Here is a 23833-nt window from a genome sequence, read left to right as displayed (position 1 = left end):
CACACTGTTTATGTATTATACATGAGAACTGTAATATGGCATTAAGCCTATAGGTATGATGCAAGTGTTTCCTGTCTAACCCACTTTAACCCTAATCCTGGCAGATGGGACATTTTAGTCCAGCAGAGTAAAATTTCATTCTAGAATTTGTACAGAACTTGACCAAAAAAATGAGGGCATTTTACAACATTGTCACCTAAGAAGTTATGAACAGTGTCCTCATATTTCACCCACTTGCCAGTAACTGTGTGTCTTTGTTTTTGTAACAGATAAAAACTGATTAGGACAAAAATTGTCCCGACCAATCTATTTCAATTGTGTTCATTACATTTCTACAAATGAGGGCTGACAGCGAGCCAAAACAAACATCTACCTCATGTGAACTTGTGCTTTCTGGCTTTACATGTTTGGGTGTTGTAGAATATCCTTGGTTCTGCTCCCTCATATACTCCTGTGGCCATGGGACATTTTATAACCCTCAGTACAATGGATTTCACATTGGGGTCAAAAATACCCCAGAATTAAGGTACTTGGGGAGATGTGCTTTTTTTCAAAGACTTCCTGGATGAGGGTCCAAACAAAAATAAACAATAAATAATAAAAAAATTATTTCTATCCCACTTTTTGCCAGGCAATCAAAGTGGCATACAACAAGCTAAAATACATCCATATATACATAGTACCCCCCTTAAAACAAGATTGAACAGTATAAAATTAAAACTAACATGCTAAAATCCAAATAATCCAAATAATAACCATGGGCAGAGTTCGATACATGGGAAGTCTTATTAGTGGCTAAGAAATATGCATGTGCAGTGGCAAGACCTATCTAGATAGCCAACATTTTAAGGCCTCAGGATGTTGGAAATATCTGTAAACATGGGAGGCTAGTGGTAATGGTGGGAGAGGAGCATCTTTTCCCACATTAGTAGTGTGAGCACCTCTCCTCGATCAGACAGTGGGCCACTAGGTTCTGGAGATAAAGGTTTTGACCACTCGTAGTGTGTATTAATACAGCTATAACTCAGGCGGGTTACAGACCGCCCTCAAGAGGCCATTTTCCCGCCGCCGCCATTCACTGCGGAGGGAAGCCCCAGAGGCCAGACCACGAGGCTTCCTGGCGCAGGGAAAAAGGAGCGCCGAAATGGCACTCCTTTTCAAAGTGCAGAAGTGGCGCCGCAAGGGGCGAAGCGTGCCCTCGCGGCATCACTTCCGCCGCGACATGTCTGGACGCTATGCGTCCAAGATGTCAAAATGGCGGCACCCATGTGGATGGGCGCTGCCATTTACGATGCACTCCGCGCGTACTACGGAGAAGGGCCGTGAGGAAGGTAAGACCCTTCCTAACCTAACCCTAATACGGCCCTTCCTAACCCTAGTACGCGCAGAGCGCGTACTTTATGGCGGTCTGTAACCCACCATAGTTAACAAAGTAGATGTGTTCCTGGGCTTTACCTCTTCAACAGAAACTTTGATACCAGAGGCAGAAATAACATGGAAAGAACAGAGGCATCACAAGGAGGTGCAGTGGGTGTGACTTACACCGGGTGACATCTCAGAAGAGGGGTGATACCTAGTCGGGCCCTCCTTCCCCTGTGGGGTGAGAAGGGGTGAATAGCTCCTTCCTCAGGAGGAAGCCACTATCACAGCAAAGGAGAAGGGCGAGCATGCCTTTTTGGCCTCCAGCCCCGCGCACCCCCCTACACTGGGTGACACCAGGCTGGGAAAGAATAGAGGTGGGTTCTTACACCGCATAAAAGGGCAGTTTAATGTGTTTCAACAATTATTTTATTCAAAACTTACAATATGCATTTATAAAACCAAACAACTAGGTCAGGTAAGGCTTGTATAAGGAATATGTTTTGATTCTTTCAGAGACACACCAAAATGCACCCACAAATGATTATTATTTTTCTTTCACCAGCATCAGCTTTTCTTGTAATTTCTATTTTGATAGTGAAACTTATAGATCTACACTTTTCTTTTTTTAAAAAAAAGCATACTAGGTATAGCTACTGAAGTGGGTTTATGCGCTTTCCTCCTTTCTCTCTCTTTTGCTATTCATGTATACTGAGTAATAGATTCTGGAGGCAGTTGCTGTTCACTTTGGCTGTTGTAGGCAAGCGTACTCAGCTACAATAGGATCCCAGTCTTCTTTAGCTAAAGCTTCATGGCTTTGTTTACTACAACAAGGTGCTTCAACATGACACCTAAATTCTGTGTTTTTTCCAGCTTTCCTTCACCATCCTCCCAGTGTTGATGCTGCTTAAAAAATCAGTCTAGACAGTGGAGTTAAAATTGGGGCAGGTCATAGAATAATAGAGTTGGAAGAGACCACAAGGGCCATCCTGTCCAACCCCCTGCCGTGCAGGAAATCTCAATCAAAGCATCCCCAACAGATGGCCACCCAGCCTCTGCTTAAAGACCCCCAAGAAGGGAGACTCCACTACACTCTGAGGGAGTGTGTTCCACTGTCAAACAGCCCTTACTGTCAGGAAGTTCTTTCTAATGTTGAGGTGGAATCTCTTTTCCTGCAGTTTGCATCCATTGTTCCGGGTCCTAGTCTCTGGAGCAGCAGAAAACAAGCTTGCCCCCTCCTCAATGTGACATCCCCTCAAATATTTAAACAGGGCTATCACATTACCTCTTAACCTTCTCTTCTCCAGTCTAAACATCCCCAGCCCCCTATGTTGTTCCTCATAGGACATGGTCTCCAGGCCCTTCACTGTTTTAGTCACCCTCCTCTGGACACGCTCCAGTTTCTCAACATCGTTTTTAAATTGTGGTGCCAGGAACTGGACACAATATTCCAGGCGGGGCCTGATCAGAGCAGAATAGAGTGGCACTAGTACTTCTCTTGATCTAGACACTATACTTCTATTGAGGCAGCCTAAAATCGCATTGGCCTTGTTAGCTGCCGCATCCCACTGTTGACTCATGTTCAATTTGTGGTCTACTTGGACTCCCAGATCCCTTTCACACGTAGTCTCATTCAGCCAGGTGTCCCCCATCCCAAACAGCCTTTAAAAAAAAGCAGATATCCCTTTGTCAGAGGTATTTTAACTGAAAAATAGAAACAGAAAAAACAGAGAAACTGAGATGTAGTTTGTATAAATAAATGCAGACTTATGGGACAGAAGTTGAGAAGCAGTGTTTTATTGCATTCAATATTATATAAAGGTAAGTTTTATTTTATTCTGTGGTGCATGTCTGAGTACGAGATATTGCTACATACAGGAAACAGATGATGTTGCTTTCTCCTGTCCATGTGTTCTGTAATAATGACAATATATGAAAGTAGAAGTTTTATAAGCAAGTATGCGCAGGAATAACGACTATGGTTATTTCTCACTTGCTTAGTATTCAGAGAAGATATTCTCCAACAATGAAAGAGTAACTTTTATTTCAGCTACTGAGTAAGCTGTCAGTTCAGAGGCATGTTAAGAATCAATCAAGTTACAAATGAACTATCAGCCATTTAAGAGTCATTATTAATACAATGATTTAATGTGCTGCTTAAGTATTAAGAAATTTCTAGGTCTGTGTAAGCTCATTAAAATATTGTTTTATAATATGGAAGAAATTCCCAGTATGCTGAAAATGTTTGTTTCCCTTCAGTGCATGGCTTCGATCCAAATGCGGCCAAATCACAGCTTATTCTACTACATCTTTAAAATAAAAAGAACATTAATTGAACGTTAATCCATTTCCTCTTCATTTTGCCATTTAAACCATTAGTACAGGCAATGAAAACAACACAGATATTTATTAATGTGTGGATTAGTCAGTAATCTTTGCAATGATACAACTGGCTTGTTGGAGATGAATGGAATCATAGTCCAATTATTGCATCATTCCACAGCTGTATAGGACAAAATATCAGCCTTAGATGAAATGGTGGAGCTTATCTGAGACATGGAAACTAAATTGTAATGTATGCTAAAGAAACCATTAATTAAGGACCGTATTCTCTAGGGGATCTCACCACTTTGAGATCTACTCTATTCCCTGAAATTATAGATTTAATCAGAACATTTAGCTTCATCTTTTTTTTTTTAAAAAAAAGAATCATTTAGTATCAAAAATAGTTCATTCCAAAAGAATGAGAATGAATTCTTTCTGTTAATTATTCATGTAATGGTAGAAGCATGATCTTAAAGATGCTTATTTAGACACCATTTTAAATTCCTGTCATATCTTTGATTCTGTGGACAGTTCAGTCCTGGAACTACCCCCATTATTCTCTTTTGAATTCATGCACAAAGTAACTTTTGTATCTTTAGTACATGATTTCCCCATACATTCATTTGTACATTTTGCCCCAAATTTGGGGTCCACCTTATCAGATTGGATAAACTGAAGGTGCTTGAGGCATATTCTGGGTTTAAAGTGAATTGTGATAAGACAAAATCATTGACATGTCTTTAAAAGAGGAGAATGAATTAATTGCTCTTTCTAATATTAAAGTAGGGAAAAGAGACATAAAATACTTGGGAATTATAAGAATGAAGACCAACAATGTATTATTTCAAAATGACTGTGAAAAAGCTGGAAAGAAATTTTAAAAGATGTAGGAAAAAGAAGAAAGTTAAATTAAACCTTTATGAGGAGAATTGTAGTAATAAAAGCAAATGTTTTCGCCAAGACCTATATTTTACTTACAGGTGATCCTCATAATAATAAATGGAATACCTTTCATGCAATAGCAGAAAGATATTTTTAGATTTTACTGGTAAGCAAAGAAACCCTGACCAAAATTTATAAGATTGTTATGAGGCCTGTTGTTTTGTGTTATTGAAAGAATGAGAGACTTTTGGAACTTGTAGGTCATTATCTATGATTTGGATGGCATGTATAATTTTGGTATGATAAAGTCAAAGTGCATGACAGATTTAATAATCATTGTATCAGAAAGACTCATTTGTGAGTTTGGTGAAATACAAAGAATTTTTCCTAAAATAATACCAGCTACTTTACTACAGGAAGCTATTTTAAAGGAATGTATGAGTTATGGAATGGAAATGGTTGCATTATGGTGATCTGTTGTATTTGGAACAAGATAGTTGGGAGTTTAAATTGAGGGAGATGCTCTTTAAGGAGGGTATTGGTTTCATCTGGTTTGCTTATTTGCAGCTTAAATAGAGATTTAACCAAGATAAGAGAGATCTTGCCAAAGAGGTTGGAGGAAATGGGTTTTACAGCAAACTGTGTAAGAATGATGATTGTGTAATTTGAAATATATATATATATATATGCCTTTTGAAATTAGAGCTTGAATTGTTATTCAGATAGGTATTGCCCTCATCTTAGTCCCCTACACAGCTATGGCCCTGCTGTAATCTATAATCTCAGATAGATGGTTCCAATGTGCATTTGCAAGACCAAGTTCAGCTAGCACCTTCACTGTGTCCTTTCACATGTACATATTCAAGGAGTGCTCAAACTGGGCAGGGTCTGCAGCTAATTCAAGTGAAATTGTTGAGCCCTTGCTTTGTTGGTCAGTTTTGGAAGAACGAATTAACAGCATAATAACACACTGGAGTGTATCCTGGAGATCAGCAAAATATAAAGCCTTTCGAGATGTGTCTTGTTTGGAGGACAAAACCAATTCACTTAATGCCCCAAAGAATGCCGTCAAGGAGGTGGCATGGAATAGTAGAGTTTCATATGGTAATATGCAAATATTAGACTATGCATGGCATAAACCTTTCAATATATCTGGAGAAAGTGGAATCTTGGCATCCACTACTCTACCCCTCTCCCTAGTCCAGCCCTCAAGCAGTTTTCTAATGGGGAAGTCAACAGTTGTGTTATAAACCCCTTGTAATTTCAGCCAAAATGCAATCGCTGACAGGCACAACTGAACAGAAGGAGGAGTCACTCCGCTACCATTTAGGTACACTCAATAGTGTAGTAAATGTGGCACAGGTGAAGGTAAGAAGTTAGTTAAACTGGAAAAAAAAACCTAAGGTAGCTCTGCCTGGGGGATGGTGCAATGGACAAACTCAATGCTCTTGGTACATTGGCTTGCCAAGTCTCCACAGATGTTCTGGCATCAGTTCTGGCATCAGTGCTGCTTCCAGCGCTGGTATCTTGAAATGGAAAGAGCACCTGGAATGGCATTATCAATCCCTGGCACGTCTCATGCTGTAAACAAAATGTTAAAGTATAAACACTGAAGAGTCAGAGCCTGGGCAAGGCGCATAACCTTTTGAGATTTGAAGGTTCATGAGTTAATAACGTGCACAGTGACAAGGTTGTCAAACCAAAAATGGGCTGAAGACAGTTCCTCAGTCCATATTGTCACAGCGACCAAAATTGAAAAAAAAAAATCAAGAAAGGCGAAATCAGCCCAATTATCAGGCCACACCTGTACACACCATTTCCCATTAAAGAACACCCCAAATCTCACTGGCCATGCACCATCAGACACTATTTGCCAAGTATCCTTAAGCTTAAATTCTTCTCACCAAAAGGAAACCCTATTAAATCCATTCAAAAATTGTATCCATACCTTCAGATCAGCCTTGATGCAGGAGGTAAGCCAAATTCTGTGGTGTGGCCTATGGACTCCACTAATTGTGTCACACAGACACCGTAAAAATGCTCTGCCCAGGGCAACTACCTTACAAGCAAATTCAAGTGACACTGAAGGCGCTGCAACAAGCTAGAAACTTTATCTCCTGGAAGCATAGAAAGCTGATTAATTGTATCAATAGTAATCCCTCAAAATTCCAATTGAGGAGAGGGTCCTTCCTTCTTCCCAGGGGCTAGCATAACTGCCGAGGCATCTTTTAAATCTTGTCTCCCTGTGGGTGTGGGAAAACTATGCATCCCATCCCAACCCTTTGTGTGGGAGTGGGATGCAAATTGTATCCCATTTCACCACAACATTCACATCACCAGTCAAAATTCTAGGGCCACTGTTTATGCTGAGACAGAATTTAGAGTTTACCTTTCTTATCAAAAGATATTTGTTTACATATTTGCTTTTGTATTTCTCATCCCCTCTCCATCCTATTGATACCTCCCACTTATGGGTGGATATTGCTTCTCTTCTTTCTACATAAAGGCCCATATTTGCTTCAGAACTTAGCAGATAGAAAGAATAACCCCTTTTCCATTGTTGTTGTTGTTGTGATATGCCACTTGGGAAAAAATGCTGACATTTGCTGTATGGTATTCTTTGTCTCTCTTCCCCCAAGCTTATTAGTATATCTCAAACAGCCTTGAAATATATATACATAGTAACATCTTATCTGTATTTTAAAATATTATGTATTTCCTAGATATACCTATCTTTCTTATATGGTTTGTTATCTGAATCTTTTTGGTAGTTTTGAAAAGAGCAGACCCATGGAATCGATGGGATTTACATAAAATTGGCTCACTTTTTTAAAAAATGGTTTTTTTTTTCCAAATTTGTATAACAGTAAAAAAAAGGGCTATGTGTCAAGATGTAGACAGGTAAGTTCTTCATACAAAGAACTATAAACAGTAATTATCAGTAATACATTTTATTGACTCCTTGTCTTGTCTTTTTGCTTCCTTTATGTCTTTGTAACGGGCTTAGCACTTTGATATACACTGGACCTTTTGTATTAGCGGGCTGGCAATCTACAGGTTCGACTTCCTGCACATTGCCATGACCCATATTATTTAATGGCAGTGCAAGCATGTGGACACACTGATAAATCCGCATGCACATTGCTTCCGTTGAAGTAATATGGAGCAAAACAGATAGTGCTTTTTGCCATCCATGGGTGGGGGTGGAAATGAAACCCTGCAGGTGTGAAGGGTTCCCTGTATCTTATTTTGCTGTAGTCAATGTAGTCAACAAATGTATGTCTAGTACAATGGATTTCTCTATAACTTCAGCTGGCTTTGTTGTGGACACCATGGAGGTGATTTTTCATATACAAATATAGTCAGTCATCTCACCATTTTACAACTGATTCAATTTTTATGGTCTATTTGGGACTAACAGTATGATTCAGACCTAAGTGTCCTTCATTTATTTGTATAACCTGAACCTAATAATGGGCATGGCAATCCATGGGACTTTTTCCAGAGATGCACAAGGAGATTTGAGCATCTTTCTGGTTGCAAATCATTTGGATATCCATATTGCATTAGTCTATAAAGTTAAGAATAAGAAAGTGGGCCTAGGTAATGGACCCCTGTGTCCAAAGTGGAATGCCTATAATCAATAAAAATGGCAGATTTGTATCATGCACCGTGAAATAGGGTAGGAAGGATGAAGAAAACTTATGCATTCATTCTTCAAGGGGGGTTATTCATTTTTAGTTCTGGGGGGGGGGGGGAATGAAACAAATATGCTTTTAATCATCTATATACAGATTTTAATGAATCAATGGCAGGATACAGACTGCCCCTTTGGGCAGCCTGCACCCACCCCTTTCCCCAACGGATCGGAGCCTCAGCGGCAGCCCTGGACACCCCAATCCACTGCTTTTCCAGGCCTTGGGAAAGCGGCAAAATGCCACTTCCCCGCGGCCTGGAAAGGGGTGTCCTTGGGGCTTCATGCCCCAAAGACACCCTGACAGCGGTGAGGAAAGAGAGAAAGGGGCTGCTTGGCCCCTTTCTCTTCTGTATCACTGGCGCAGCCATATAAAGGCTGCGCCAGCAATACCCACAGCAAAAGGAGGTCCGTTTCGGAGCTCCTTCCGGTGCCACTGAAAGAGTGCCACAGGCACCCTGAAGCGGCGCCAGGACATCACACCTGCGCCATGCTGTTTGGCTGTGGTGCGGCAGTGACAGCGTAATGGCGGTGCCCATGTAGACAGGGCGCCACCATTTTGATGCCACAGGACGTCTGTAAAGGATGCCAGAGGCAACCCTAGCATGTATTCAGACCGGCGCTTTGCGCTGTTCTGGATACCACCAACGTTAACTTTTTTGGTCTCAGTATTTTGTTGTGTTTAAGATTTTCACTTGGATGTGAAACAGTCATTGTCTTTCATATGTATCCTATGCTTCTGAAACTCCTGCAAATGCTTTCTTGGTTTTTCTTTGCCTTATACAGTTGTTACATGCCTCTTGGAAAGTAACCATTCAGTTGATGTGAGTGAATGCTTGAAGTGGGCAGAGCCTATGCCTTCCCTTGTCCAGGTCTGCCTGATTCCTTGCAAAGATGACTGCACATTCACCCCTTGGTCTAAATTTACAGCATGTGCTTCAGACTGTGAATCAACTCGAATCAGAAGACGAACCCTTACAGGTAGTATCAATATTTTATAATTTATACTTCATCCTTTTGTTTAAAAGTGACTTTGGAATTGGCTTTGCAAATTTGTCAAAAGCATTTAGAGTTTTGTTGATACAAGGTTCTTACCTTTGTGTTAAAGTAGTGCAATATTGCGCCCAAGGCAGAATGACTGAAATGTGTGCTCAACAAGCTGTTCAGGAGCAGAGTTTGGAAAGACACTTTTTTGGACTATAGCTCCTGCAATCACTTGGTCAGCATGCCTAGTGACTAACTTAAAGCTCTAATGTGCAGTCTGGGGTAGAATCTCAGCATCTCTCCTTAGTCACAATGCTTGCAGGGAAAGATTGTGTGAGTTCATTGGAATTAAACAATCAAACGTGTCCTGCATCTCTTCTTTCAATTGCTAAATTTAGGCCCAAAACAGATCGGCAGACATTTGATGGGCAGATGGGGGTGGCTCCTGGTCACTCTTTCCTGCCCCTTAGTTGTTAATAACAAGTCATTGAAAGAGCTGGAGTGGAGGTTTGGGTGGCTGTTGCCTGAGGTTGGTTTCAGAAATGTAAGAATTCAGGGTGGTGGCAGAAGGAGCCATATGGCTTCTAATGTCAGAAGGGTTACATTTTACTCTGACATGTAGAGGAAGCAGCATCAGCACTGTGGCAGAAACAGTTCCTGAAACTAGGTCTACTTTGATTGCTAACTACTTTCACTACAAACATCAGATGAACAGGGTAAATTGCCAAGGCGTTATAGCACCAGATGTCTGTTCCAATACCTTAAGAAATAATCTTGATACCAAGCACATTTGTTCATTGTGTCTTGGAATGAAAAGACATTTTGGCAGAAAAGACTCAGAGTCCAGGCAGTAGAGACAAGACAAGCGGGGGAAAGTGCTGAATCTCCTTACAACACTACTCAGTCTCTTTTACTCATACACTGCAAGAGGTTTTCAAGCAGGCAGCCATGGAAGAGTTGTAGGAGGACATGAACTGGATGTTTTTTTCCAGTACTGTTATTATTATTATTATTATTAACCTTTATTTATGAAGCACTGTAAATTTACACAGTGCTGTACATACAACCTTTTTAGTTAGACGGTTCCTTGCCCTCGGGCTTACAATCTAAAAAGACATGACACAGAAGGAGAAGGGAATGGTGGAGGGAAAGAGTAAGATGTCCAGCAGTTCCTCTCTACCTCCAAGGCCTGGACCAAGGCAGATGGACTGGAGGGAGGGCTTGGCTTCATAATGGATGGTTAATCTTCTTCCAGGGAAAATACATATATACCAGCTTCTTAGATGAAGGGAATGCTGTGGATATAGTATATCTTGATTTCAGTAAGGCCTTTGACAAGGTTCTCCATGACATTCTTGCAAACAAGCTAGTGACATGCGGCCTAGATGAGGTAACTGTTACATGGATTTATAATTGGTTGACCGGCCGAAGCCAAAGGGTGCTCAACAATGGCTCTTTTTCATCCTGGAGAGAAGTGACCAGTGGGGTCCCAGAGGAACCCCTGTTAATACCCAATGACAGTTCCTTTACTCTTTCTGGATGGCAGAAAGACTGGATAAGTGTGAGGGGTGTGATAATCTTCCCCCTGATCATGTGATTAGCATGCTTTAAGGATAGGAGTTTGCTTCCTTCTGATAATCGCCATAGACTTAGACTTATCCCTTCCTCCCCTTCAGAAACTTTCTATGACTTTCAGGGGTTGTCAAATGGTGCCAGGTGATTTCCAAATACTGGCTCCTCTTATCTGTTCCCCTTCCATTAATCTTTGTAGTTGCCCATTATCAGCTATTTGCAACATTCCAATTCTCTGCTTTCTGTCAGGCTGACCCAACCATGGCCACTAGTTACATTATTTTTAGGACTATAGGAGGAGGAGAAAAACACATACATTTTCTATCCATGTTAGCATCATACCGATTTTTCAGCTTTTGCCAGTCTACCTTTTCAAAATCTACAATCCATTCAAGGGACTGGATTAATCCAAGTTAAGAAAAGATGCCCCCAAGTTTTGTTTTGTTTGTTTCCCCCCTTTCTCACAGCTCTTTTACAGGTCCCCATTCTAAGACCTTTCAGAATATCTTTGTCTCAATCTTTATTAGTTATAGCCAGTTACTGATGTCTCTTCATGCATAATCAGTGTGTCAGTCAGCAAAAACCCATCACCCTTTAACATAAGGTTTTTGCCTCCACTATCTTGAATTCATATTCTGATGTCAAACTAGATGTAGCATCTTGAATATGAGATATACTTGGCAGAGTACTAAAACATAGCTGCCTCTCACAGAAAATAGTCTGGAGGCCACTTAGAAGAAATCCATCGGACAGCACTTCACAGATGGCTTGTCAGAGAAGAACAACACTGCTGTGTTGCTATGATGAACCTTCTGTGTTGGCAGCCATCGTAGCATAAAGCTATTATATCAGCAATGTGCTCCTGTCAATGAGAACTGGTGTATTACAATGGGTTATGAGACTGATCTATGAAACAGCAAAACTGTTAATTTTTAACTGAGCTGTGAAACATGAAGCTTCCCAGTTCAAATGCTATCTCAGGTATGAACTTTCCACATGACATTAAGCAACTTACATTTTTCTCAACCTCAGGACCTCATCTTGGATAAGTATTTTTATTAACGTTATTTTAAAAGAAAGAAATAAAAGTGTATTTTGTACTCATCCTCTAACCATCTTAAGTAGTTTCATAGTTCATGCAAATGTCTGATAATGCCTCCATCCAACTAAAGGTGTATCTGCAATAGTGAGTTATATCAGTCTGGTGCAACTTTAACTGTTCTGGACTATGTATGGAAACCTGGGATTTGTAGTTTGGTGAAGTATGTAGTATTCTCTAGCCCGTTCCCCTAGACTAGAATTCCCAGAGTACCCTAAATGCCTGCTTTATCTTGATTCCATTGCATAAATTGATTTGACCCTGCTGGTCAAATCCACTACCCTACTGGAAAACGGTCTACATTATAATTGCTTTATGATAAAGATGGTGGAATGGCCTACATACAGTTGTTCATCCCAACTAATATAGATGCATTCAATTTGTGGGAGCTAAATAAGTGTTATCTTACCAGTTTTCCATTAATACAATGGAACTATGCTAATTTGGACTTGCAATTATAGCATTTGATTTCAGAACAAATGAAAACTCTTCTTGGTCTTTGAGCACAGACATCATCATTATCTTATACAGCTTCTTTACAAAACAGCAACAACAATAACCAACATGGAAAATTATAATCATAATTTTTAGGCAAGAGTAGGTCTTACTATTTAATGCACTGTGCTCATGAATAAAGTAGTTTGATTTCAATAGCAGTGATGCTATTGAAAAGCAGTGCACAATACTTTTCCTGCAACAGCAGAATACCCTTTAATTGGTGTAATGTTCTTCTAATCCTGAAAAAAGGAAAATATTACAGCTCCCATGAAGTTCTAATATTCATTTCTGGAACCCTGTTCATGCCAGGAATATTTGCTAAAGCTGTGATGTTTAATTTTTTCCTCCAACTTTGTTGTTCAAGGCTTTGATGTATCACCTTGGCTAATGGGATGCCAAAATAAATAAAGCATTCTCCTTTTAAGTGGAAATAGAAAATATTAAATGGTATGAGTGCAAAACATGACATCATAATATTTCTTGTATAATTTATACTTACTGCCTTGGGTTTGATCTAGCATAGAGGGTTGTAGTAGATACGGTAAGAAGTTTAAGAATACAGATACTGAATACAAAAATAAAGTAAAAGAACCAGATCAGGGCCAAACTAAATATGCATAACTTTCTCCCAACACTTTTTATATATGTGTAAATTAGCATCAGCACCAGAGGGAGCACAAAGAAGAAGAAAGATATTCCCTCACTAGCTATTTTTTCCTCTCAAGGTCCCCCTCTCCAACCTTCTTCATCTCATCCTAGAACAGCGCTTGGAAAAGTTACTTTTTGGATTACAATTCCCAGAATTGCCTGCTTAACATGAGGGCAGGCTAGTGAGAGGATTCTGTGAGTCATGGTGAAAAAAATCTATTTTCTTAAGTACTTGGAATCTAGGCAAAGATGAGTTCACAGCTTTGGAGAAATAATCTGAGCAGAAAACCAGCTGCAGAGAGATGTCCAGCTCCTTTTCATTGGTCTATCTAGCACCACCACCATCCTCTGTGGTCCGAGGATGAATTTCTGTTGGCAACATCTAACTTGGTCATCTGCCAGGGGATAAAGAGGCTAGTCTCTTGTTTTGCTAAACCTGCCTTGTAAAATTGGTAAGGAGGCAAGTTCTATGTGCTCTAAAATGTTCAACTGTTTGTTCTTTTAAAAATAGCTCAACACATTTCAACCCGTATGACTTAATTGTCCAGTATCATGGAGAGTGTTTATAACTCCAGTGTTCGATTGAAGGCCCCTGAAGAAGAGCCTTTTCTCATACAGGCCAAAACATGTTGGGTTATCTTAAAGGAGATAAACAGTTGACCATTGTAGAGCATGTGGAGCTTGTCTCTTTATTGTTTTCTTCTTTTAATCTGCTTATCAGTACTTATTTCATTCATAGAATTGATGACAAACTTTATCTACCCTTGCAACAAAGCAGGGAGTAAAACATGATATGTGAAATATTGTAGAAGTGATGACAGACTTGATTTACCCTTAAGATAAAGCAAGGAGCAACAACAAGATATATGAAATAGGGGCTATATCCCTTCCTAAACGAAGAAGTAATGAACCTCTAAATATGTTGCCAATGTACCATTATACACCTAGTCAGATGATGAAAGGATCAGTGTTATCAAAGTGTTGTCCACCAGTAAACCCAGAAGAGTTGGGGCCTTGCAGAAGACAAATTGAGCCCTATGTCTGCCATGCCTACTTATTCCTTAGCCAGGACAATTTAAAGAGATGCTTCAGATGTATGCCCATTCCCTAAAGTTAAAATAATCCCATGTGCACTTTCCTTACCAGCCTTGAAAAAAATTAAATAATACAGGTAATACACAATATACAGAATCTGAGAAACTTAGGAAGCTGCCTCCTACAGAGTCTGAGACATTGGTCTAGATAAATAAAATTTGTTTGACTGTGGCTCAAGCAGGATTTTTCTCCAGCCCTCCTTGAACCACAGGACCTTTGCATGCAAAATATGCAGATGTCCAGTGGGCTAAGGGGCGTCCATCTTTACAAGACTTCCTGAACTTCTATAGATATATTCAGTGCTTATTTATTAATTTATATCCAGCCTGTCCCCATATATGGGACCCAAAGTGGATTACAATATGAGTTAAAGTATAACTAAAACAATACAGTTGGCCCTCCTTATCCACAGATTTTTTTATACACAGATTCAAGCATCCACAGTTTGAAAATATCCCAAAAAAGTAAAAATTTTAAGTATCAAATCTTTATTTTCCCATTTTATATAAGAGGTGCCATTGTGATATGCCATTGTATTTAATGGGACTTGAGCATTCACGGATTTTGTTATTCACGGGGGGGGGGGGGGGTGCTGGAACCAAACCCCAGCAGATAACAAGGGCCCACTGTATATAATACAAAAGTTTAAAAAGCATTGAACAGGTAATCCGATTAAAACATTCAAAACCATTGAAAACACATTCAAAGGGAAGTAAAAATAAAATAAAAACACAACACACTAATTAAAATATCCTTCTGTCACTACCAATAAATGCTGAAATCATGTCTAAATAAAAAGTCCTTTGTCTGCTGACAAAAAAAAGAGCAAAGGAGGAGCCAACTGAGCCATGACTCCCATGGGAAGGGGTTTTAGAAGTTGGCAAAATGCTAACAAGGGACAGAGAAAAGGCAGAATTACTCAACACCTTTTTTGCTTCAGTCTTCTCAGAAAAGGCAAAGGGTGCTCAACCTGAAGATAATGGAGCAGAGGACAGAATAGGGGAATTTCAGCACAGAATAAGTAAAAACATAGTACAGGAATACCTGTTTAACCTAAATGAATATAAGTCTCCAGGACCAGATGAGCTACATCCAAAGGTATTAAAAGAACTGGATATCATAACCATTGGCAATAATCTTTGAGAACTCCTGGAGAACAGGAGAAGTCCCAGCAGACTGGAGGAGGGCAAACATTGTTCCCATCTTCAAAAAGGGGAAAAAAGAGGATCCCCAACAATTATCACCCAGTTAGTCTGACATCTATACCAGGAAAGATTCTAGAGCAGATCATTAAACAGAGAGTCTGTGAACATCTAGAAAGCAATGCCATAATCACAAAAAGACAACACAGGTTTCAGAGAAAGAAGTCATGCCAGACAAACCTGATCTCTTTTTTGATAAAATTACCAGCTTGTTAGATGAAGGGAATGCTGTGGATATAGTATATCTTGAATTCAGTAAGGCCTTTGACAAAGTTTCCCATGACATTCTTGCAAACAAGCTTGTAGAATGTGGGATAGACAAGGTAACTGTTACATGGATTTGCAATTGGTTGACCAACCGAAGCCAAAGGATGTTTAACAATGGCTCATTTTCATCCTTGAGAGAAGTGACCAGTGCTATTCAACATCTTTATCAATGACTTGGAGTATAAAATTGGGGGCATACTTATCAAATTTGCAGATGACACCAAATTAGGAGGAGTAGCTAATACCCGAGAGGACAGGATTAAGATTCAAAATGACCTGGACAGACTAGAAAACTGGGCCAAAGCTAACAAAATGAAATTCAACACAGAGAAATGTAAGGTACTGCACTTAGGGCGGAAAAATGAAATGCACAGATATAGGATGGGGGACACCTGGCTGAATGAAACTACGTGTGAAAGGGATCTAGGAGTCCAAGTAGACCACAAGTTGAACATGAGTCAAGAGTGCGATGCGGCAGCTAACAAGGCCAATGCAATTTTAGGCTGCATCAATAAAAGTATAGTGTCTAGATCAAGGGAAGTAATAGTACCACTCTATTCTGCTTTGGTAAGGCCTCACCTGGAATACTGTGTCCAGTTCTGGGCACCACAATTCAAAAAGGACATTGAGAAACTGGAGCGTGTCCAAAGGAGGACGACTAAAATGGTGAAAGGTCTGGAAACCATGTCCTATGTGGAACGACTTAGGGAGCTAGGGATGCTTAGCCTGGAGAAGAGAAGGTTAAGAGGTGATATGATAGCCCTGTTTAAATATTTGAAGGGATGTCATATTGAGGAGGGAGCAAGCTTGTTTTCTGCTGCTCCAGAGACTAGAACGCGGAACAATGGATGCAAACTGCAGGAAAAGAGATTCCACCTCAACATTAGGAGGAACTTCCTGACAGTAAGGGCTGTTCAACAGTGGAACAAACTCCCTTGGAATGTAGTGGAGTCTCCTTCCTTGGAGGTCTTCAAACAGAGGCTGGATGGCCATCTGTCAGGGATGCTTTGATTGCGAGTTCCTGCATGGCAGGGGGTTGGACTAGATGGCCCTTGCGGTCTCTTCCAACTCTACGATTCTATGATTCTACAAACTGGCAGCAGCCACTGGGAAGGTTCTCTCCATGTCTTCAGCTGCTGCCACACTGCCAAAATAAAGCAGTTTGACACCACTTTAACTTCCATAGCTCGATGCTATGGAATTCTGGAATTTGTAGTTTTGCCTTTTGATGTTTACCTTTACCTGTCAGCAAGTTCTGGTGTCCCATAAAAAAAACCCCAAATCCCAGAGTTTGATAGCATTGAGCCATGGGAATTAATGTGGTGTCAAACTGCTTTATTTCTACAATGTGGCAGCAGCCATCATCAAATGAGTTCAGGGAGGCATGGAGAGAAGCACTCCTTCAAAGACTTGGAGAGGCTCATATAGTGAGACATGATCTTTCAGATAATCTTGACCTAAATCTCATAGATGTTTATAGGTTATAATCAGCACTTTTGAACTATATTTGTAAACCAGCAAGTAGGTAGTGAAGCTCTTTCAACAGATTAATTATATGTTTCCCATAACCACCACTGGTCACCAGTCTGGCTGTTGCAATTTTGACCCATTGAAATTTCTAGACAGTGTCCAAAGGCAGCCCCACATTGAATGCATTATAGTAATCCAAATGAGATCAAGGCATGCATTATCATAGCAAAATCTGACATCTCCAGGAATGGGTGCAGCTGGCATTTTAGCTTTAACTGTGCAAATGTCTCCTGCCTATTGTTATAACCCAAGAATCTAGTGTCAGAGTTCAGTTAAGGAGTACTCCCAAACTGTGAACCTAATATTTCAAGGTGAGTGTAACTACATCCAGCCCAGGATTTATCCCTATTCCCTGACCTTTCAATTGACTAGTAGCATCTCTGTCTTCTCTAGATGAAGCTTTAATTTGTTTACCCTCATCCAGTCCATTACTGATAACAAGCACTGGTTTAATTCAGCTTCCCTGCAATTGAATGGAAAGAAGAGACTCACACAATTGAGATTCAAAACTGTTTACAGTTTTTTAATATATATATATACACACACACACACACACACACACACACACACACACAGCTAGGACTGTGAAAAGGCCCACAAAGCCTGTGGCTCATTGAAACAAAGCAACCTGGCAAGTTTTCTAATTTAATGAGGAATTATATTGGATGGTCTATGGCTCCTGTGGAATCTGCAACCCAGATAGGGGATTGGATTAATCCCCATCAGATTATTTGCCTAGCTTTGCTTGTGTTTTGTATGAGGCCTGAGGCAGAAAATAATTAAGATGAAACGACATGCTCCTATCATACTTATATGGGAAATTGCTATGCATATCTGCCAGCTTCCACAGACTTGCTGAACTGACTTGGCAACTTCCCATGTCTTTATTTAGATTTTATTATCTTTCATTCAGATTTCATTGGAGTGATGTAGGAGCCAACATAAAGGAAGCAGTGATCATGGTATTCTCATAATAATGTCAGTTGGGCTTATTTACTCTTTAACTTAGAAGAAATTTCTTCTCCCATGATCAGTTCAGTTAGAACAGAACATTACATCTTAAACTCCCTTGTCAAATACAGAACGCAATGATAGTCATTGCTGTTTCTCACCAATATTATGTGATCTGACAGCAAGACCTCTCTCTTCCTCCTTACAGCCACACCCAATCTGCTCTAGTAAATTCCCCCAGTCCTCTGGAGCAGACACAGGGGGCTACAACATGAGAGGTAATCAGTTCCACAAGGGATGCCTATTCTGTTGACAGATGGACACCATTAGATACAACCCAATGATTTTTGATACTCAGGAAGGCTTTGCTTTATATGAATGATCAGGCTCTGAGAAGTGTTTTAGTTGATTCTGAAAATAGACATCATGCCCATTGGAATAAACATGATGCTTTCATTTTAAAAAAAGGTGTCAGTTTTAGGATATTTAGTAAAAAAAAATCATCCTGTGTTGGGTACAAAGTAATGTTAAATATACACAAAGATTTGCTTCCATCCCACCTTGTATTTTAATGGCATATTTTATTTTGTACTTAAATCCCTGTGTGGGCTGTATATGAATAATACTAAATTCATCAAAGAAATATCCCCAAGAATATGCCTTTTAAAAGCTAATTTGAGATTTCTCTATTTTGTAACCTGTAATATGCAACCAGTGTTCAGAGAGGGGGTTAAGCTTTAGGCTCAAGAAAGTCATATTTATCTTATTTAATTATGAACCTGGCCAAATATGTACAGTGCTGGTACTGAAACTGAATGATTTGTGTGAAGGGCAAATAGATTTTTACTGCACCATTTGAGGGATTTCTTTTCTCTCCAATTTACACTTTTGTTAATGCTGAAAAGCCATTTCTATTGAAATGTAATAGAAAACTTCTGCAAGACTGCTGGGTGTTGAGAAAAGTCATTTTTGATAATCTTTTAAAACACCAACTCTGGGAATGTTATTGTGCTACCTGAAAAAGCATTTGGAAAAGCAAGTGAATATTCTTTTTATACAGTACAGCCAGACTCTGTTCATATCAGTCTCAGTATCTGTGAAGGAAACAGGTGATAGGCTTAAGAACAAATTTCCTGTTTCTGCATAATACTTGACAAGTGCTTTGTGAGCGTACTTACTATATTAATTGTTCCCATTGAGTGAAAATTGGCCACTGATTCTTGGTTACAGTGGGATAAAAGAAAGAGTTGCCCTCTCAGGACAAACTCACTTTTGCAATGGATGGGTATTCTTGAAAAAGAAGGAAAGGAAGCAAAATATGCTTATCCAGTTAGGCAATTAATTGGCATATAGGATGTTACCTTATAGCCCAGTATTGTCATTTCTGGCTGCCAACAATTCTCCAGGGTTCCAGCCAGATTGCCTTCCACCAGTTCCACCTCGAGATCCTTGATGTTCCCTTGTGTTGTCTTATTGGAACACTAACCAGGCTCAAACATGCTGAGCTCCCAAATTTGACTAGGACTGAGATCTTTTGATGATGCTGATATTGCTTAAAGCATGGGGCCAGCATGGTGTGGTGATTTGAACATTGGACTATGACTCTGGAGATCAGGGTTCAGTTACTCTCTCAGCCATGGAAACCCACTGACATTGGGAGAGTCACATACTTTCAGGCCCCCCAAAAAACCATGATAAGGTCACCATATGTTGGAAATGATTTGGAAGGCTTGAACTGAAAGCTCCACCTGCTAACTTATATAGAAATCCAGAGTGATGGTGACTACTGACTGGGTGTCTGTCTACCAGTTCACCCAGTTCCTTCTCAAATTAATCAGAGGCTTTTTGAGTTGGGAGAAGCAGACCCAAGCCTGGCACTCTCGGGTAGCCTTGCACAGCCATGGAGATTCCTCCCTGCCATAAACTGCAAACTCCAGGGATCCGTAAGAGGCAGCCATGGCAGGTAAAGTAGAATCATATATAATTGTGCCATATGAAATGCACCTGGAATACCATTCTTGGTAGTTATGTGACCAAAAGAATTCTGTCTGTGTTTGCATATAATAGTATGGTTGAATAAGTGAGAAATCTGTGGTGGAATGAGAATGAAGGACAAGGCACTGAAGCCATTTATCAGGGTTTCAATTTGTTTGAAAGTACAGTATATAAGTGGAACTGGAAAGTTATGCAAGAGAATCTTGGAAGTATCATAGCAGGGTGTCAAGAAAATGATCTTTGGGTTGGTGTCTTGGTCAAAATGATGTTAGTGGCATAATTTTACTTGTGCTGTCCTGGTTTTGGGGCTCCAGATATATTTATCCAAGTGGGAAAGATACTGCTGATGCGCATGTATGGTTGTTTGGTTTTACCCTGTTCTAGCCTTCAGCTTTGAGTTCCCTGTCCAGATGTCCTGACCAATATATAATCCCACAGGCCAAGGGCCTCTCTACTTTCCTGGTAGAATGATCCCTCTACCATGAAACATCTTTGTGCATCACTGTGACGCGTTGCCAGAACTCCATGTTGTGCTAACACCTCCATTGCAACATGTCCTAATAACAACTTCAACAGTAAACAGTTTTGAGCGGGTTGCCATTTAGGTAACTGCAAGTGAATCCATCCATGACATGGTAAACAAAGACGCCTGTCACAAAACTGAGGAGGTGTCATGTGGAAGAGGCTTATACAGTTAATCCCTTTTGGAAAGATATTTTTTAAAAAGAGAAGCTGTACTGTTGAAATGCAATAATTACTGAGGATGAGCTCAGAGTCTTTGTGTAGTGTGCATATTCAACTAATTTGAAAAACAGCTTCAAAGAAAGATCCGGAGCTTACTCTCTCTCCATTTGTAGGTTTCTCCAAGCAACCATTGACTGCAAGTCTAAGAGTGGGGAAAAAAGATAATAAAATAATTTTCTTCAAGTAATTATGGAGGAATGAACAGATCACACACACACACACCGCTTCCCTCCTTCCACAACAAAGTAGTCAGTTGCTCTCTTTCTCTTATTTTCTGTTTTATTGAAAACATTTTCCCCCTCAAGTTCCTTCAGGCTCCCTGGTTGCCCTGGAGACAGTGACAATGTCTTGGCCCTCCATAGCACTGGCATGAACTAACAGATGTCTTTGAACCAGCTCCTCTGTGTTTACATTTCAGATTGTGTTGGTTCTAACTGTATTAAACCCTTTCGAGTATAAATAATATGGCGTACTGTTATCAAAAGCAGCAGATGTTATGCTAACATATTTTCCTGGTTGGAACAGGAAGAAGCAGAAAGCGAGACAAGTGTCAGAATACAGAAGTATATCCTCAAGTTGAAACTGAACCCTGCCCCTGCACAGTCTTTACCACCCGGCCCCATGGAAATTGGTCAGAATGCATCATTGCTGTAGGAAAAATGGAACTACAATTAGAACGGAGATTTCACGGACATGCCAAAGAGTGCGGAGAAGGTGTCCGCTTCCAAGCCCTTGCCTGCTATGATAAGACCGGCAGACTTGTGGAACCGTCCCTCTGCAACCATTCAGGTAAAAGAGCATGTACAAGGTGTGTAAACAGTGGGTGCTTAGAGTCAGTCATCAGTCACACATCCTTTGGCACCCTCATGAGTTTCCACTGACTGCATTGAGCATTAGTGCTTCATTAAATCCAAGACTATAATACATAAACATTATTTTTTTGTGTTAATTATACCTAATGTGTTAGTGGGTTTTAAATACATGTACTAGAATTTTTTTGCTGGTGGTTGGGATTAAGAAGCCAGATGGCACATTGGCAGGAATGAGCGCATAAAATCGGAGAGCTTGAAGTCAACTGAAAGGTGCCCTTGCTGGTCTAACTCCATCTCCAGATACTTCCTGGCCCATTTGCTCAGGTTGTTCAGATCACATGGTAGGAAAGAACAAACAGGTGCTGTGTAAGTATAGGATAAAATGTGGTTTAAGGAAGGCAGCTGTCCTCATGATATGGGGATAGTGAGGTTTCCCATCTCTCCTGGAGACAACATCTCTGGGAGAATCTTCTTCCCCAGTTTACTGTGGATGTAGGAGGTGCATTCAGAGTGTACTGATCTTTTAATATCTGGTTTTCATCCTGTGTTGGAGGTGAATTCTGCAATTTCTAAAAGTGCCTTGCTTTTTCTAATTGTCAAAATATGAAGAAGCACTGGGCAAAAGAGCAGAAGGAGGAGTTCTCTTCTAGTCAGAGACAGCTAAAAAGTGATTATCTCTGGATAATAAACAGGTTGCATGACATGCCCTGTCATTTGCATTCAGTTCTGCAGTTTATATGTGGCATCTGTAGCCTGTTTGGCAGCAGTGGCATGTACAGCACCCTTCTGATTTTGTTCTTTTCATAATTTACATGCTATCAATATGAACATTAATTTAAGCATTAATCCTAATATTTTCTCCACTGTGCCTCAGATGAGCTGTCATATGAATTTTTATCCATCCGTACAAACTTTGCTTATTTTTTTACAAAAAAATCAGAAATGTTTCTTTAAAAATGAAAAAAAAAAAACCCAATTCTACAGATTGATAGTGGATGATGGTACTGTACAAGCATTAGGCAATTAATGTTGTCCATAATCAACTTCTAATGCAAATATACTAGAAGTTGTCTCTTGAGGTAAAACAAATGTTGAAAACTAAATAATTTACAAATTTATGGCTGAAATTCCATATTTGTTTACATGAAATAAGTCTCATGATAGTAATAGCTTATTTCTGAGTAGAGATATACTGAAAATGCATAAAAGTACATTTCAACTGTCCCACTGCACTAAACGTAGATTAGATTAAAGCTTTTTATTTTATATGCTGTTTATTCATAAAGCAAAATGTGTTTAAGGCAACTCACACGTACATAGTCAATATATTTCAGTGGTAGTATCAAAAACAGATATTTCAACAATAATTTTTCAACAGTAATTAATGAAAAACTTCCAAAAAATCAGTCAGACAAAAAGCTCAGACAATATCTGAAAAGTGAATTAAAAACATCAATAGTCAGCCCAATAGTCAGCTTTGACATAGCAAGTCTATGACTAGCAGATCTTCAAAAGCTCTGGTCATCATCAGGTCTTACAAATTCAGGCCTTAGCTTCCTTGATAGAGTCAATCACCTGTAAGATGGAACTTCTCTTTTTCTACTGTTTCCTATTTTTTCTTTATGTTTTCCCATGAAGTATCTAAGCTTCTGTTAGAGTTCAAGCTTGATTTGTCATTTATTTGTTGTTTTGACAGCCGATAGTATATATAAAACTTTTATCCATAGAGCACCACATTTCAAATGAGTTGATCTTCTTCCTGTCAGCTTTTTTCACTGTCCAGATTTCACAACTGTACATAAAAATCAGCAATACTATGGCACAGTTGAGGCTGAGTTTGGTATTTAATTACATACAGTATCTTTATACTTAGAATCATAGAATCATAGAATCATAGAGTTGGAAGAGACCACAGGGGCCATCCAGTCCAACCCCCCCTGCCATGCAGGAAATCACAATCAAAGCATCCCCGACAGATGGCCATCCAGTCTCTGTTTGAAGACCTCCAAGGAAGGAGACTCCACTACACTCCAAGGGAGTTTGTTCCACTGTTGAACAGCCCTTACTGTCAGGAAGTTCCTCCTAATGTTCAGGTGGAATCTCTTTTCCTGCAGTTTTCATCCATTGCTTCGGGTCCTAGTCTCTGGAGCAGCAGAAAACAAGCTTGCTCCCTCCT

The 23833-nt window shown here is 39.8% G+C and overlaps 1 protein-coding gene across 1 annotated transcript in view; it reads left to right on the top strand.

Moving 5' to 3' along the window:
* Positions 1-23833, top strand: part of THSD7B (thrombospondin type 1 domain containing 7B) — a 597991-nt gene that overhangs the window by 410929 nt on the left and 163229 nt on the right. Inside the window, exons 13-14 of the mRNA XM_089520110.1 lie at positions 9047-9241; positions 21371-21634. Coding sequence (XP_089376236.1) covers positions 9047-9241; positions 21371-21634 — 459 coding nt within the window. The remainder of the gene's footprint in view (positions 1-9046; positions 9242-21370; positions 21635-23833) is intronic.

This window comes from Sceloporus occidentalis, unplaced genomic scaffold (assembly GCF_023333645.1).
Source record: "Sceloporus occidentalis isolate IW3139 unplaced genomic scaffold, rSceOcc1.0.p SCAF_4, whole genome shotgun sequence".
NCBI classification, from domain to species: Eukaryota; Metazoa; Chordata; class Lepidosauria; order Squamata; family Phrynosomatidae; genus Sceloporus; species Sceloporus occidentalis.
This window is presented reverse-complemented; position numbering and strand designations above follow the sequence as displayed.